Here is a 15,102-nt window from a genome sequence, read left to right as displayed (position 1 = left end):
ATGCATTCGATGCAACCCCTCGGCCCCAGCGGCGGCCATATAAAGCACCCCTCTTGACCTTCCCCCGCCCAATCGATATGGCCCCTCGTCCAGCAATGCGAAACAGCCAGAAAGTTGGGCGGCAACGCTCGCAAGGCGAAAGTAAGTAACCCTTTCACACCGGCCGTGTACTTGAGCTAATAAGTAGAAGTACGGCCACAAGGTATCAAGAGAGAACGACCACAACTTCATTCTCGTCGAAGCGCACGTCTACAGGAACGAACTGTATCCAAGGGCACGAACACTGAACCCAAGCACTCACTTCTCTCTACAACTCGCAACGCTACTGGCAAAGAGGCATGATACCCTTCTCTGGGTATGCTAGAAAGCTAACAAATCAACTATCTACAGACCGAGAAGCGCAAGCGAAAGCGAGAACGATCGCAAGACGAAGCCTCCCACCCTCCCCCGTCTCGAAAGCGGCTGCGGACGTCCCCTCCTCTCGAGGACACAATCAGCGAGCTCAAAGAGGCCGACATTAGTGAGGGGATCGAGGAATTCCGTTGGCCTAAGGAGTACTTTCGATCAGGGCCCAACATGAGTTATCTGCTTGCGATAAAGAAATCTTCTTCATCTCTTCGTGGCAAGCAATCGGAAGCTGGCTCTACCGGAAGCGATCAAAAACCGAGGGAGTCCAGTACTTCCCTTTATGCGCGTCCAAGCTATGAGACCATCCTCGCCACCAAGGGTAGCTTCATGGGCAAGTTCGGTTTGGGCATCTCAGATACGAGCAAGAAACTCTGTCAAACTTTACTTGGTGCAAAACAACCAGTCCCTCAAGATTCGCTGTTCCGTGACGATCTATTCGACGAAACTTGCGAGAGTGTGCGAGCGAGGAATGAAGCTTTGGTTGTTCGAGACATCTCCCCACTGATATGTCCACCCGCGCAAGTCCTCAGAATCTACGGTGCTAGTCATCTAAAGCCTTTGAATGAGAGTGTCAATGAAGCCTGGACTTGCGCGAGACCTATCTGCGGCCCTCGCCCACAACCTGATTATTCTGTGGGATTCGGCCGATCTGCATTCACGAGTACGCAACTCGAGAAGCTTGCGCCTTTCGTTGGCGAGGTAGCAGACACTTTTACCTCTATCTTCATGGCGACTTGGCAGATGTACTTTCCGTTCCTAACGTGTGAAGTAAAGTGCGGTGCTGCGGCTCTTGATGTCGCCGATCGGCAGAATGCTCACAGCATGACTCTTGCAATGAGAGGTATAGTGGAACTTTTTAGACTTGTAAATCGCGAAAAGGAGCTTCACCGGGAGATACTCGCCTTCTCAATTTCACATGACCACGAAACAGTTAGGATCTACGGTCATTATCCTGTGATTGATGGGAACGAGACCACCTTCTACCGCCATCCTATCCGTAAATTCGACTTCACGGAACTAGACGGAGAGAAGAAATGGATATCATACATGTTCACTAAGAGCGTGTACAATATCTGGATGCCGGGTCACTTGAAAAGAATTGGTTCGGTTATCGATACTTTGCCACCTGGTATGATCGAGGCCTGGCAGCAAACCGAGCCGGGGGAATCTGGACTTCTAAAGGGGTTAGAATGTCACAATCTCTCGAGCGCCGATGCTGCATCTCTGCCAGAGGATGCCGACAGTCAATCAAACTGTGTTGCCACGGGGGATACTACCCCGGACACTTCCTTGTCTCGGAGGATTGAAGGGGCGGCATTCAAAAGGCCAAAGAAGCGGGATCGGCACTAGTGAATAGCTTCGGATGGTAAATCAGCACGGCCAGGCAGATTGTCTGCTGTGAAGGTATTCAGAAGAGTCGTGCGAGATGGTGGTCCTAAATCAAGACGTATTCGCCGGTTTTTACTTCCCTTTCACTCTTGTACTCTCCTTCCAGCTCTTCCTCTTCAAACAATCCGACCTCCTACCCTCTCCAGGTCTTCGAGTACAATCCCGAGTGAATGGAGATTGCAAGAACCAATATGGACGGTTCTGAGACGTTTCCAGTTTGGGAAGAGACGTGATCCGGGGGCTAGTACCTGTGATTTATGGTGAAAATGGCGGGTCGATCCAACTCAGTTGATTCATACTTACCAGCTTTTGCAATAATGATTCAGAGTGCTTTTAAAATCTCCAACTATAATGAGCCTCCTCTTGTCTCATAGGAAGATCCGACCGTCCTTTATCAATTCATCTTCAACCAGCACCCCATGTCCAGCATTGTGGACTTCAGCGAACCATGGCGCAGTAGGTTGCCTCACGCCATCAGCTTCATCGGCAATGGTGTCGCGCCACTCCTCTCGACTGAGTTGGAGTATGATTGTAGATCGCCTGCAGGCGCAGTCCCTACCTTTGTCTGTTCTTCATTCCTCCATTCTCATGGTTTCCTTTCCAAAGTGCGCGATCCAGCAATCTGGTTCAAGTGTCCTCACAGGCAGTCGGTGAACTTGTCTTTTATATTCTTGTCACCTCCGTTGGCTGTCATAATCACATCATCCATCATATCTTTCATCACTTTCCAAGCATCCCCTCAAAGGAATGCCACAGTGGGCAGCAGATTGCCATTACCCGAAAGGCAAGCATCTATTCCTATATAATCCTATATAAGATGCCCTACACAAAGCATTCAGCTAACGCCTATGTACCACCGTTCTACAGAAAGCCATCAAGTCTCCATCCAGCTATGCACTTCATTCTTCACTTCGTCATGGCATGAACGAGAGATATCCACCACTCTTCCTACCATGGATCACTGGCCCGTATCACTCTTTGACTTTATCCAAGAGTCTCATGAATGGCGGACTTAGCTAATGTTAGCAGGTACAGAGTTGCAGATGGTAAGGATAGACTTACAAAGGAATACTTGATTCCGTTGTAGAATGACCGCTGTAACAGTGTCTTTTGAATTTCCTCATCTTCCGTCAACTTCTCCATCCGCTCAATCAAATCCAACTCGTAGTTGCCGTGACTATATTCCATAATTTTAAGGAGAGCCACCTCGAAGAATCTTGGGTAAAAGCCAGCCGACGCCCAGTCGATCAGACACACTGAGCCATCTGCCAACCAGATAATATTCCGAGGGGCAAGGTCCAAATGGCAAAATACCAATGGATACTTCTGGAGAGTCAATTTAGTCTCGACATCTGGCAATCTGAAATTCAACCAGCTCTCCATCTTTTGCACCGTTTTGAAGACCGGTTCCCCATTATCTTGCCAGAGTAGTCCACGCGATACGCCTCCTTGCAACGGGCCAGGGTCCTGGCTTCGTATGCTTGAAAAGCATGAAAGGATTTGGGCGATCTTGTCGATTTGGTCGCTATCAGGTGATGGAACAATCTGCCCGTGGATATATTCCATGACTATATATCCCATAATCCCCTTGTAGCTCCGAGTAAAAACCCGTTACAGCTTTGGAACGCGAACGATACTGCGGTCGAGGAGCTCGAATGCCTTTCTTTGGTTGTCCGCCTCCTCGGCGGTCACGTTCCAGCCAAACTTCACGATCACATCCTCGGAAAGTTTCACTACGTTCTTAAGTTCACCGATAGTTTGACAATCTGGGGCTGAACAGCGTTGGATTATTTGTGAGTCACTTAGGTGTTCAAGTGGATCATCTCCTGACGCCATCTCTAGGTATTATGGAGAAGAACGGAGAGGGGGATATGGTGTTGAGGGAGCGCGGATTTGTGGTGCGGGGTCAGGATTTGAGTAAGAATTGTGGTCCTTCTGTTGGAAATAAGAGGATTCCAGCTGTTATATATGATGCATATGCGGGGTATATCTGAGAATCAGTCAGCATTGACAGTACCATCTGACATCTCTGCAGCTCCACAGCCTCAATCTCACCACCTTTATGCAACTGCGATTCTGACACCTCACCTCCGCCAGCATTCTGGGCAAAGACGAAATCTATTACTACTATTATTATTGCTTAAACGTTGGGCTCAGGGATCTCCCTCCAATTCAAGTCCCATTGCTCTGATGGGGCATGTAAGTTTGAATACGGTACAGCGTTTCTGCAATATCTTTTCATACTTGAACATCTACCCGAGGGTTTAATGTCTTTATCTATACCCTCATTTGGCAGCAGACTTCATCGTACCTTCGTTGCCATTGTTAAACATGGCATTAATAACAGGACCAAGAGTCGGTTTTGCCGGAATGTCACTCTGCACCGCACCTGTATCACCTCCAGTTTCCTGTTGCCACGATTCCCTGCGAGGCTGCGACTTGCCACCAACTACCGTCGGTGTTCCTGACCGAACTCCAAGAGGATTCCTCGAAAATCCCAGCCTGACACCTCTCTCGTCGCTGCTTCGGAGCGGATGTCCTTGAAGTGAGTACAGAGCCTTCGTCGCGGTTGCGATATCGTCGAACTCGATAATACACGCTGGACCATTTTGTTTTGTTCGGAACGCCAGGCGTTTGTACCCTCGCTGTTTGCCAAAGAGTTCTTTCAATTCGTCTTCTGATGCGTCGAGTGGTAGCCTGCCTACAGACAGAGTGTTACATGGTGGGTAGGAGGTTGAAGGGTCTGTGAGTTGTCTTTTTGGCGGTTCTGTAGCTGACGGCTCGTCTGAAGCAGCTGGTGCTTTACCTTTTGATGTATTTGTTTGACCGGCTTCTTCTTTTCCCTTGAGTAAGTCGCTCATGGCTAGATCTGAGGCTTTGGATGCAGCATCCTCGACCTCTAGAGGCTTGAACTCCTCAATTTGCGGGCTGACCAAATGTCCTCTCGATCGCGCCTCTATAGCAAAATCCAGCCGCTCTTCAGCAATGGCGTCTTCTAGCTCTTTTGTCTCCCTCGATACATCCTGGGGCCCCGAATCAGTGTCCTGTCGTCGGCCAAGAACAATATATTCTGCCAAAAAGTCACGCAGCACAACAACCATGTCGCGTCTCCACACATCAGCCACTGTGACGAGTGTTTCTTCAAGGTCTTCTCTTTCACTCGTTGTAGCCTCAGATGCGCTACCAGATTCCAGCGCAAAGTTGTAGTATCTATCCAGCTGCCTTTTTGCCTTGGCTAGCTCTGTTTCCGCTCGATCCTTCCATTCATGTTCTTTAGTTATTGAGATTTGGGTGCGGCTCAAGCCTGGTGTTCTCGCTTTCGTTTGGTATACGAAGCGCAGTTCTTGTACCTCGATCCGGAGAACCGCTGTGCACCTTCTATGTATGGTTTTCATTCGAGCTCGCCATGAAGAAATTTCCACTTCTTTGTCGATGTCAGACTTTTCTTGCTCCTCAGTGGCGATGTTTATCACATTTCCTGCTTCCGATTCTAATTTTGGATTGGAAGCGACATAGTCAGGAGACCGCATTTTGGCATATAGCTCCCCGAACGAACTTGGCTATAAGGTTCATTAGCTAGATCAGTTCCAGGAGACCTGCCTTCGCATGCTTACCTCGACGGTTTCCTCTCGTGACAGCATAGATAGCTCTGTCCCGGAACGGACATGACCCTGCCCTTTGTATGGAGTAGTGGTCTCGCTAAGAGCATTCGGGAGCTCACGATGGGCGTCAGACTCGATGCCTTTGTCGGTAGGACTCTCTTGGGTATCATACTGCGGATCTTGTGTTGCCTGAGGAGAACCCCTTTGAAGATCAGACGACGACTCTTCGTAGGATCCCTGTGAGCTCTTGAAATGTTCACTCAGCTCTTGTGCACGCTTCTCTACATATCGATCAAAACCTGGGCCTTCAGTCTTTTGATGAGGTGCAAGTACGCGCTCGAGCTTGGACTTCTCGCCTTCTAGCTTTCCATGCTCTGGGGGACCATGCTCGAAGGAGTCAAGGTTCTGGCGTTCTATCTCCTCTTCAGTCGGTTCATACCCGCTTGATTTCGCCACTTGATCTACTTCCCCACTACCAGGCCCTCCTTGCTGTCTATGCTCCCTGATCTCCTTGGTATGAGACCGCAAGAAGTCCTGCTCGTATTCAGGAACCCAGCGTTTAATCAAAATAGAATCGAAATCCTAAATTTGCACGTTAGTTTTGGTCCCGCTGGCAGGCGAGTGGACTTTTTTTCTTACCTGGTGAAGCTCGTGGTCAATCTTGTATCGATTGAGGGTCTCGACAGAGATATCACGGCGCGACAGTCGAGTGTATGATAGTCTTTTTGGGTCGTCTTTCTCGAGAACCGCTGCCACCTGTGTCTCATCCATGCCAGACTTGCGCAGATCCTCCTGGAGTCGTTTCTGATACTCTTCTTCCTGTTCTGGGTTCTCCTTCTGTGTTCTATACTCCTGGAGTTCCGTGCGGGTCTTCTCTATGTTAAGGTTATGCTTCTGGATCGTCAAAAATGCTTCTTGGCTAGTTTTATACTCATGGGAAATCTCTTTCCTAGCATCGTTGAGTCTGGCTCCCCATGTATCTCGAATGGCGACGTCCTTGCCTGCCTTCAGTGCCTGAGAATGAAGATCTGCATATTGTATAAGGTATGGGCTTATCGCGGCTCTGTTATTTCTATAATTCGTAACCTGGTCAACGATAGCTTCAGCCGAAGATGTTGCGACTTCCTCGAGTAAAACCTGAAAGCGCAGCGCAGCGTCGGCCTCGGCTTGCCGAAGTTCCCTTTCCCAGCTCATTTTGTCTTCGCTAATTTTGGTTGTCCATCGGATCTCATCTTCTGTTTCTCTTGCTTCAGTTTCGTCTTTCCCTTGCTGAGGGTTGACTTCGGCTTCATTATCCTGGAGGAGTTGCGGCTGGTTCACCATCATGTTACTGGAAGCGTTCAACGGCCCTTCGATCTCGAAACTTATGGGCATCACAGTTCTGGGAAAGCCCCCTTCTATTGTGAGACCACCTTCATCCTCTATGACCACATCACTGCCACTGTTGTGTCCCTGAGCATGCAGTTTCCGGGGATCTCGATCGTTGTCCTTCGGCGGCTCTATATTCAAGTTTTGAACGGATGCCTCATCATTTCGTGGTACATTTGCTACTGGGTCCAACGCTTCATTGCCCGGTGACCGAGATTTTTCTATCCTTCCAGTAACTTTGTCACATGCTGGTGAGGCATCTTTCTCCGGGCTGTCATTAATGACTTTGACCTGCCGTTGTGTTCGCTGCCGCTCAGTCGCATGTTGTCGGTCTAATGCTAACGGCCGCGGCTTGCAATCAGCACAAGAATGATCGAATTCCTCTGCCGAAGCTTCATCAACCTGGCCGGGATAGAAACATTCTATGTGCTGCCATGTATCGCAAGTTTCGCAATAAATAGTGTACCCATCGTCGTCAAGGTAATCGCAGATGCACTTAATAGTGTAAGGCTCCTCTGCAGGCCCAAAGACGGGACTCGCATCGCTGCTTTGGACACTGGACTCTGGTCTTTTGGCATGTGCCATTTTATCCTCTACGCCAGAGCTCTTGAACGAGTTGCGAGGTCGACCGAGTATGATGTCCTCAGGGGCAGCTTTGCTTCTCCCTACTGCCGATTGATCGACACTCGAGCTCGTGTTTCCCAAGATAAGCATTTCGGGTTGCCTCTTTGGTACCCTCCTCTGATGTGGTAGAGGGGGTGGAAGAAGTCCATTCTCACGCCTTTCACGAGCATGATTGACGATATCTACCCATTCCTGTTTCCCATTCTCTTGAACTTCGCGCATATAGTAGTCCTTAACCTATTGTCCAGTATCAGCTCAGATGCAACGAAGTATACCTTGCCATTTTGTGACATAGCCTGCTGCAGGACTTACCATGATATGTGTTTTGGAAACCATGTACTTCGCAATACCATGCCAATCCGAGCCAAAGCGGGCTAAAAGCGATGGAAAGTCCGCTCGCTCGGAGACAGACCAGTGGGTGGAAGTGAGTTGGCCAGGTTTAACACGAATGACCGACCCAGAGAGAATAGATCCATCTTTGTCTTCAATCGCTCGTAGGGCATCAGCAGGCTGAGCAAACTTGACGATTCCGTAACCTTCTGGAGAGTAAACATTCACGACGGTGATAGTTCCACATGGCTGAAAGTGAGTTTGAAGGTCAATTGCGCTGGCTGCGTCGAAAATACCATCGACTCTAATTACTTGGACTGTGGAATCTGGATTGTCAGAGTGTTTCGAAGGCAGCGCATTAGACTCTCCATCTGTCGAATCGTACTCCGAATCATCTTGGCTATCAGTCAAAGCTGAGATATCTTCATCCTCATCAGGCTGTGGATGATCCTCCGGAGACTTCAATCGTTCGTCCTCGTTTGCTCTCAAATCACTCATGTCACTTTTGCCCTCTTCAGTGGGTTCCATGAAAGGTTTGAGAACATTGTCGAAGCTTTCGATTATTGTGCCACATTCCAATTGTTCCAAAGCCGGCCTGGCTGTAGGTTCATTGACACCCGCCTCAGAGTGAAACATGATACAATTTGCACAAGCGGCATGTCCACAACGTGTACAAGGTATATTCCGAGGCCCTGGGTGAATATATGCGCCACATGTACACTTTGTCTCGTCAGTATCACCACATATGGCTCCCCTACACGCATCTCACTTACACATTCGAGAGCGCTTACTTGCCAAGAATTGTAGGCAGCAGAGCCTTCAGCGGTCTTCTCAATTCTATTCACCACTTCTTGCAAAGTGGCGCTCGCATTCTTTTCGTTTAAGTCGATAGTCATGTCGGTTTGTGGCAATCGTTCTTGAAAATCTGTATTCTCGTCCACAAGCGTATTCGGTTCGGTATCGTAACCATCAGCCCTAGAAACGGCAGGGTGTCTTCCTGGTGCTGGAGAAATGGTCAAATCTGAGGGGTCTACTTCTCTAATGGCTATAGGTACTATATGGCCGTCGCTGATGTCGACTTCTCCAAGAAGATAAGAGAACGCAGCGTCCAAACAGCTTTGTTTGTGGTCAGCGAAGGTCTCTGACAACTTCGACAAGTTTTGATTTAGCACTTTGATACTCTCTCTTGCTAACGGATGTTCAATATCTGCTTCAAAGAACATGAACAATGGCGGAATGGAATCAGGATATCCAGGAGGAAAGCTTATTTCAACGAGGAGGACAGTGCTGGCACCATTCAGGCCCCAGGGCCCATCAATCATAGCAGTGATAGAACTGTCCTCCTTTCTCGCGGTCGACGCTCCAATCTTGATTTGTCCAATCCTGAGTTCGGGCCTTTCACGTTGAAGCCGGTGGATTTCTTCTACCAATTCATCGTCTTCGACCGGTGCTCTTGTGATTTCATTCTCTGCGCGATAATCTTTAAAGGCCGTTGATCCCGAACTCGCATCAGAGTCATCAATACCCATCGCATCTCTTACTCCTTTCTCGGAATCATCTTCAAGCTCATTTGAATGATCTCTGGGCAAAGCAAAAAGAGCAAGCTGTTCCATATGTCTTCCAAGATGTCTTCGGAATTGATTCTTCGTTCCATAAGGTGCGACAGCTTTGCCAGAGTTCAAGTACGCCAGTCGCTCGTTGCGATCTGTATTCGAAATCTGGTCTTTCCATTCGTCGCAAAACGAACAGGCTGAGGCCGAAAATCGATCCATAGGCTCCTCGGCTAGGAGGATCACAGCCTCGAGTTCGGACCCGATAAGTGATGGCCTATGGGAAAGCAGGTGGGTTTTGAAATCACCTTTGGTGGTGAAGAGTTCACTGCATGTTGCACATGTCCATTCTCGGCGGTGGACTTGAAGTTCGTGGGAAAACCATTCGTTCCGGCTGCGAAACATGCGGAGGTTACATTCTTTGAAGGTACACACGTAAGGCCTGAGGTCTCGGAAGACGTGTTTTCTGCTATGGTCAGCTCATGTTGCCGGAGCATCTTGATTAAAGGGGGACATACTTCCAAGCATTCCTCCCCTTCACGTTTTGTTCGGTCCAACAGTATGGACACTGAAACGGATGTCCAAACTCGAATGGCACACCCTCAAATGCCTGGATGGGCGGTGGAGGTACTTTGAGTAGATGTTCTTCTGTCTCACCAGCAACAGTCTGTTGATATGACGTCTCTGTCTCGAACGATCCAACTTCACTTCCATCTTTTGGCGGTGCAGGCACAGCCTCAACATATGTGGTCGCCTTGGTCAGAGCAAGTGTCTGAGGTGCTTTCACTCCTGCTTCTTCTTCCACTGTAATAACCTCTTTCGCTGGCTTATCCCAATCCTTAGAAAGTTTGTCGTGATGTCCTTTTCGGTACATCAAAAACTGTCTTCTTCTCGTGATCGACTTGCCAAGTCGGTCAATCAACCACTTGTTTCTTGGGTTTGTAGATCCAAATTTGTCTTCAACGTGGCGGATGTCCCAGCGCGAATCCATACTGTACCGAGCTGCCGCCTTGACATAGTCATCCCGAGTTGGCGTATTCCGAATCACAATCGAGATATCCATCAGACTTGAGTTGGCCATTTTGATAGCAGATAGCAACTCATCCAGTTCAGATGTCATGATTTTCTCATCCGTCGACCCTGCATCGCTCTTCTCCGCGCTGGTCTCCAATTCAAAGTCAGAGTTGAAGCTGGAGTCGCTCATAGCACCAAGCTCCCACGTTTCGTTTTCTCGCATACCTGACACAATCAATTCCGCCACATCTAGCGATTCATTCAAAGACTCGAGGATTTTCATCACTCGTGAGCGCACTTCTTTCGCTTCTTGGAGTCGAAAGTCTAAGGAACTCTTCAAATGGCCGTCCTGGAGCGCTGCGATGTTTGTTGCCCAAGCCTTGAACCTGGGTCGAGCATCTTGGATCTTGTCGAGAACATCATCGTGGACAAATCCGTTGGCTATCGCCTTCTCTGGAGTAGTATCTATCAGGATTGTACTCAGCTTATCGTATCTTCTGACGCATTCTTTAGCAAGGTATGAGATTGTTTTCGTGCTTGAAAAGACGAGGCTGGGGGCCTTGCCCTCCTCAACGGCCTTCTGGGGATCTGATCGAGGTCAGCCAAGTTTGCAGTGAACTTTCTCGTGACATACAACCTTCGAAAGGAAGTCCTGTCGCCATCTGATTCCAGATGAGGATGTCAACCCGGGTGATGTCGAACTCTCAAAGAACGATTCATCACGAAATTAAGGTGTAACCCCAGTCTCAAGATAACAGCCTGACAGCTTTCTTTGTGTTGAGTAACCCTGCTGATTGAAGCCAATCAATTAATCCCTGGGCACTGCCAACAGCTGTGCCCCCGCACTACTTGAGCAAGGGTGCTATCAGCTGAACTCCAAATTCCCATCTTCGCCATCTCACGGTGTCCTCTTCCCTCTCTGCTCACGATAGCCTCGCCTGAAATCATTGTCGTCTCATCATGTCGGGCATTGAGATCGCTGGGCTCGTCCTAGGCAGTTTCCCACTGTTGATTTCCGCAGCCGAGCACTACAAAAAGGGATTCGAACCGCTCGAGAAATGGTACAAGTTCCGGACGCAGTTCATTACATTCATTGATGCGGTTGACATTCAGAAACAGCTGTTTAATTTGGCATTGGAGTGTTTTTTGAGGTCCATTGATATTGAAGAGGACGAATTAGAGAGATGCATGGGCGATGGCGGGTATGAAGGCTGGCGACGTCCGGAGCTGTCCGAGCGACTTGCGACTCGGCTTGGTCCGTCCCTAGGAGTATTTAAAAGTACCATTCAGACGATGAATGGATTGGTGCACGACTTGGAGGTAATATTGGGTATAAAAAATGGCCAGGTAATGACTCGTGCTTCTTGGACAAGCCCTCCGGAGCTTACTTGTATTTGTTCTAGGTCGAATGGTCGAATGAAGGCTCCAATAATATGGACTATCAATTGAAACGTCTTCGTCATAGCTTCGGGAATAGAGGTCCACGAGCTGTCGAAGCTCTCAAATCCCACAATGAAACTCTTCGACATCTGCTTGACAGCACGGAAAAGCTGAGTGGCTTGAAGGCCAAAGGAAAGAAGGACACAACCTGGGCAAATGTATTCGAGGCAATACGGAGGCACGCGAGTAGTATACATACAGCCCTTCGAGCTGGTTGGTCGTGCCAGTGTGCTCCACATACTGCATCGCTTCGTTTGGAACAGAGGAAGACTGGAGGTTGGGACTCGACCTTCAATCTGGCATTTAGTGTGCCACAAGATCCGCAGACAATCGTTCGCCGGGAGGTTAAGATACAAACCAGAAAACTCAAATCTGTTGGTATGGGTCTGAGTGAATGCCAGATTCCGAACGGTGTAGCGAGAGATACTTCGGATAAGACGCAAGCTGGGTTGGATGCTATCCGCCAGAACTTTGAACAGAGATCTACTCCTATCAAAAACCTTTCTCGGCCTCCTTCATCATTCTCTGCCGCGACACTTAGCGCAAAATCTCCAAGGTCGAGCCTTAAATCCATGTTCAGAAACTCCAGCTTCAATGGAACTGAATACTTGGGAGAGGAGAATCTTTCCAGGTATGTTTCATGTGAGCAGTGTGTATGCACTAAACTAATAATCCAAACAGGACCTCAAGTATCACCAAACGACTCAAAACGCCTAAGGAGATTCGATTTGCGCCACTCGCGAATATCCCAGTATTCATTGTACCGCCGCCCTCTCCTACTATACCACAAGTAGCGGAGACCGTCCAGGTACTAGAAATCAAAGATTTCTGTTCCATCATCCGAGATTCAAGCGCCAACAAGCAATGTCTCGGCTACCTCTGTGACGGCGAGAGGTTGCACGACGTCCTCCCTTTATCGACAGACGGAGCACTGGAGAGAGTATCATCTGTCAGTCTTAGAGACATAAAAGAAGACATTTGCAAGCTAAGTACGCAGAAACGTATCAAGCTGGCGACCATTCTCGCATCTTCCCTGTTACAATTGCAGACTACTCCATGGTTAACGGGAAGTTTCGAGAATGAGAATATCTTCTTCTACCGTCACGGTCAAGAGATATGTCTTGATCACCCTTATGTCCGACACTCCTTCACTCCCACATCTTGCCCTTCCACCAACACCACACAATCCGAGACTGAACTCCGACACGCAACTCGCGCCAGCCTCGTGAATCTCGGCATCCTCCTCCTCGAACTCTGCTTCGGTCAACCGATTGAATCAACAGCAATACGCAAGAAGCACTTCGTCAATGGCAGTCCACACCCCGGAACCGACTTTTTGACTGCTCGAGACTGGGTGGAAAATGTATGGGGGAGGAGCCGAAACTTGATCCGATCATCAAAACTTGTCTATTTCAACCCTTCGAGGAGAAGTCGGACTGGGGGAACAAGTTGTTCACGCAAGCGGTCTTTGCGACCATTGTGGGCCCGCTGGATGAGTACTTTGTGACGAAATGGAAGTAAAAGGAGGACCATATACTTTCTCTGAAAGCACCTATGTAAAAACGAAAGTTTGGGCAGTTTTACAGCCCTGGAGGAGGAGGTAGGCTCATGTCGACACTCGTCGAGACAGATGGACACAACATATACCGACGCAAGAAACACAACTGATAGGGGTGGGGGTTACAAAATCCCATCGAATTCAAATGGAGCAGCACAATAAGGCAGGACAATGTCGAGTCCGGAAATGAACGGATAGGAGGCACAATCACCCTTTGCCTGAACCACAGGGGTTGTGTTAGTCACGAGGAGACTCTGTCACATCTCCAGAGATTCGCCGGAACACATTGCTTTCGCAAACGCTATGATAACCGCTGTGTCTCACAGTCATCCCCAAGCAAGAACTAAACAATCAGACTCTTCTTTCACCAATCAATATCCCAACAGTCCGAAAATTGCCCCAATAACGCCGAGTCTGCAAAATCTGCATGCCAATTATTCAGGTCGCCTTTCCATGTCGAGCAAAGGCCTTGCCATATGAGCGAGGTAGATGAGCCGACGGGGTCTTGACTGGAATCAAACTACCATCATCTTCTAAATCCAAAAGAGGATCTGGTGCGAAGTTGCCGTTCCAGCTGACTCGGCCACATTCAACGCTTGCTGTGTTGTCCTCCCAGTACCACATCTCGATTGTCTGTTGAACTCAAAGATCAGTATGTGATCCTAGGCTTGTGTCTGAGCGTATGCTGTGTCTTGGACTCACCTTCATCTCCCCCAAAAACTCGATCCACTCCTGCTCATCCAAGATCTCCGGTCTCTGCTGCTCCATCTTCTTGCACAGCTGTCTCCACTGGGCCCAAGCTCCCTTTGGCATACTATGGTTCATGGCAAAGTAATCGATGGTGATAGGGGTCTGCTTGCAGTTTGGGCATCGAGTGCGGCTGTGGAAGGCTTTGATAGCGGTGGTGACCATGCGGTGGTATTCGATTCCCATCTCGTGCTTCAGAGCTTTACGTTGGGCGAAAGCTTCGGCTACTGGGACATCCAAGTCCGCAAAGGTCTCTCCGTAATCGACTTGCAGGGCGGCGAGGGCGAGCATGGTGATATCGTAGTCGGGGACCTCGGCGGGGAGTTCGTCTTTGACTTCTGCGGGCTGAACTTCCTCCTCGTGGTCTGATGCCGAGCTTTGGGGAGTCTCGTCAGCGAAGCTATCGTCGAAGCTATCGTCGAGAACGTCTTCGCGCATTTCTTCTTGTACAGCAGATCTCTGGGGTGGAGGGGTGTAGAGAGTCTGAGGTGGTCGATCCATGGTGATCGACCTTGGTTAGGGAATCTCGGAGATGGAGTTGACGAAAAGAGGACGCAGGACAATGAAAAGTATGGCCTAGAAATAAAATATTCAAAATTACGCTATGCAAGAGAGACACAAAAGCAGTGAATACTTGGAGCTGTAAGGTGAAGCGAACATGACAATTGAAGTTCTTTGATGCTCGTCCTATGAAGGCAAGCACGACCAAATGAACTCAACAAACGTTGATCAAACACGTCTCATTAAGTATACACAATAGACAGTTGATGTTTATCTTACAGAGCGGCCTTCTAAGTAATCCTGCGCTCTGATCTAGTCCATTGACTTCCAGTCACTAAACAAACAAACAATCGGCGATGGGCACGTGACGTTCGCACTCCAACCTCCCAAGAACCTCAGGCGAGAAAATTTCTGCACTCTTTCATCCAACGGTCGTTGTCAGCAACAACCGTATATAATGCAACGCATCGAAACCATACCTGAGCGGTTATTCAAGCGCAATCTTACTTTAGTGTGACGGCTATGAGGTGGCCAAGCAGCGTCCCATCGTGGATCGCCCATCATTGATTAC

At 48.8% G+C, this 15,102-nt stretch overlaps 5 protein-coding genes across 5 annotated transcripts; 2 read left to right on the top strand and 3 right to left on the bottom strand.

The window, feature by feature from the left end:
* Positions 1–77: 77 nt before the first annotated feature.
* Positions 78–1,758, top strand: ONS95_006354 (uncharacterized protein; the record flags this gene model as incomplete). Its single annotated transcript, XM_058499814.1, has 3 exons — positions 78–141; positions 191–336; positions 391–1,758. The coding sequence occupies 3 exons, from the start codon at positions 78–80 to the stop codon at positions 1,756–1,758; spliced, it is 1,578 nt and encodes a 525-aa protein (XP_058350858.1).
* A 1,023-nt stretch (positions 1,759–2,781) lies between these two features.
* ONS95_006353 (uncharacterized protein) lies at positions 2,782–3,363 on the bottom strand (the record flags this gene model as incomplete). The annotated part of the gene is made up of 2 exons (XM_058499813.1): positions 2,782–2,808; positions 2,860–3,363. 2 exons carry the CDS (start codon positions 3,361–3,363, stop codon positions 2,782–2,784), a joined length of 531 nt encoding a protein of 176 aa, XP_058350857.1.
* Positions 3,364–4,082: 719 nt separating this feature from the next.
* Positions 4,083–10,947, bottom strand: ONS95_006352 (uncharacterized protein; the record flags this gene model as incomplete). The annotated part of the gene is made up of 7 exons (XM_058499812.1): positions 4,083–5,357; positions 5,412–5,981; positions 6,039–7,628; positions 7,704–8,441; positions 8,495–9,737; positions 9,790–10,873; positions 10,923–10,947. 7 exons carry the CDS (start codon positions 10,945–10,947, stop codon positions 4,083–4,085), a joined length of 6,525 nt encoding a protein of 2,174 aa, XP_058350856.1.
* Positions 10,948–11,058: 111 nt separating this feature from the next.
* ONS95_006351 (uncharacterized protein) lies at positions 11,059–14,887 on the top strand. Its single transcript, XM_058499811.1, has 3 exons — positions 11,059–11,632; positions 11,689–12,356; positions 12,407–14,887. Exons 1-3 carry the CDS (start codon positions 11,246–11,248, stop codon positions 13,230–13,232), a joined length of 1,881 nt encoding a protein of 626 aa, XP_058350854.1. The 5' UTR covers positions 11,059–11,245; the 3' UTR covers positions 13,233–14,887.
* On the bottom strand, positions 13,722–14,531 carry ONS95_006350 (uncharacterized protein; the record flags this gene model as incomplete). The annotated part of the gene is made up of 2 exons (XM_058499810.1): positions 13,722–13,916; positions 13,986–14,531. The coding sequence occupies 2 exons, from the start codon at positions 14,529–14,531 to the stop codon at positions 13,722–13,724; spliced, it is 741 nt and encodes a 246-aa protein (XP_058350855.1).
* Positions 14,888–15,102: the final 215 nt, after the last annotated feature.

Source organism: Cadophora gregata (genome assembly GCF_030347475.1).
Source record: "Cadophora gregata isolate MNR1 chromosome Unknown scaffold_17, whole genome shotgun sequence".
Classification (NCBI taxonomy): Eukaryota; Fungi; Ascomycota; class Leotiomycetes; order Helotiales; family Ploettnerulaceae; genus Cadophora; species Cadophora gregata.
Note: the sequence above shows the minus strand (reverse complement) of the source record. Positions and strands in the feature narration are given on the sequence as shown.

What these genes read in the sequence shown, in the direction of transcription:
- ONS95_006351 (XM_058499811.1), top strand. Translation starts at nt 11,246, where the DNA reads ATGTCGGGCATTGAGATCGCTGGGCTCGTCCTAGGCAGTTTCCCACTG. An exon ending in TGGGTATAAAAAATGGCCAG is followed by an intron (nt 11,633 to 11,688) that starts GTAATGACTCGT and finishes TATTTGTTCTAG; the next exon opens with GTCGAATGGTCGAATGAAGG. An exon ending in GGAGAGGAGAATCTTTCCAG is followed by an intron (nt 12,357 to 12,406) that starts GTATGTTTCATG and finishes TAATCCAAACAG; the next exon opens with GACCTCAAGTATCACCAAAC.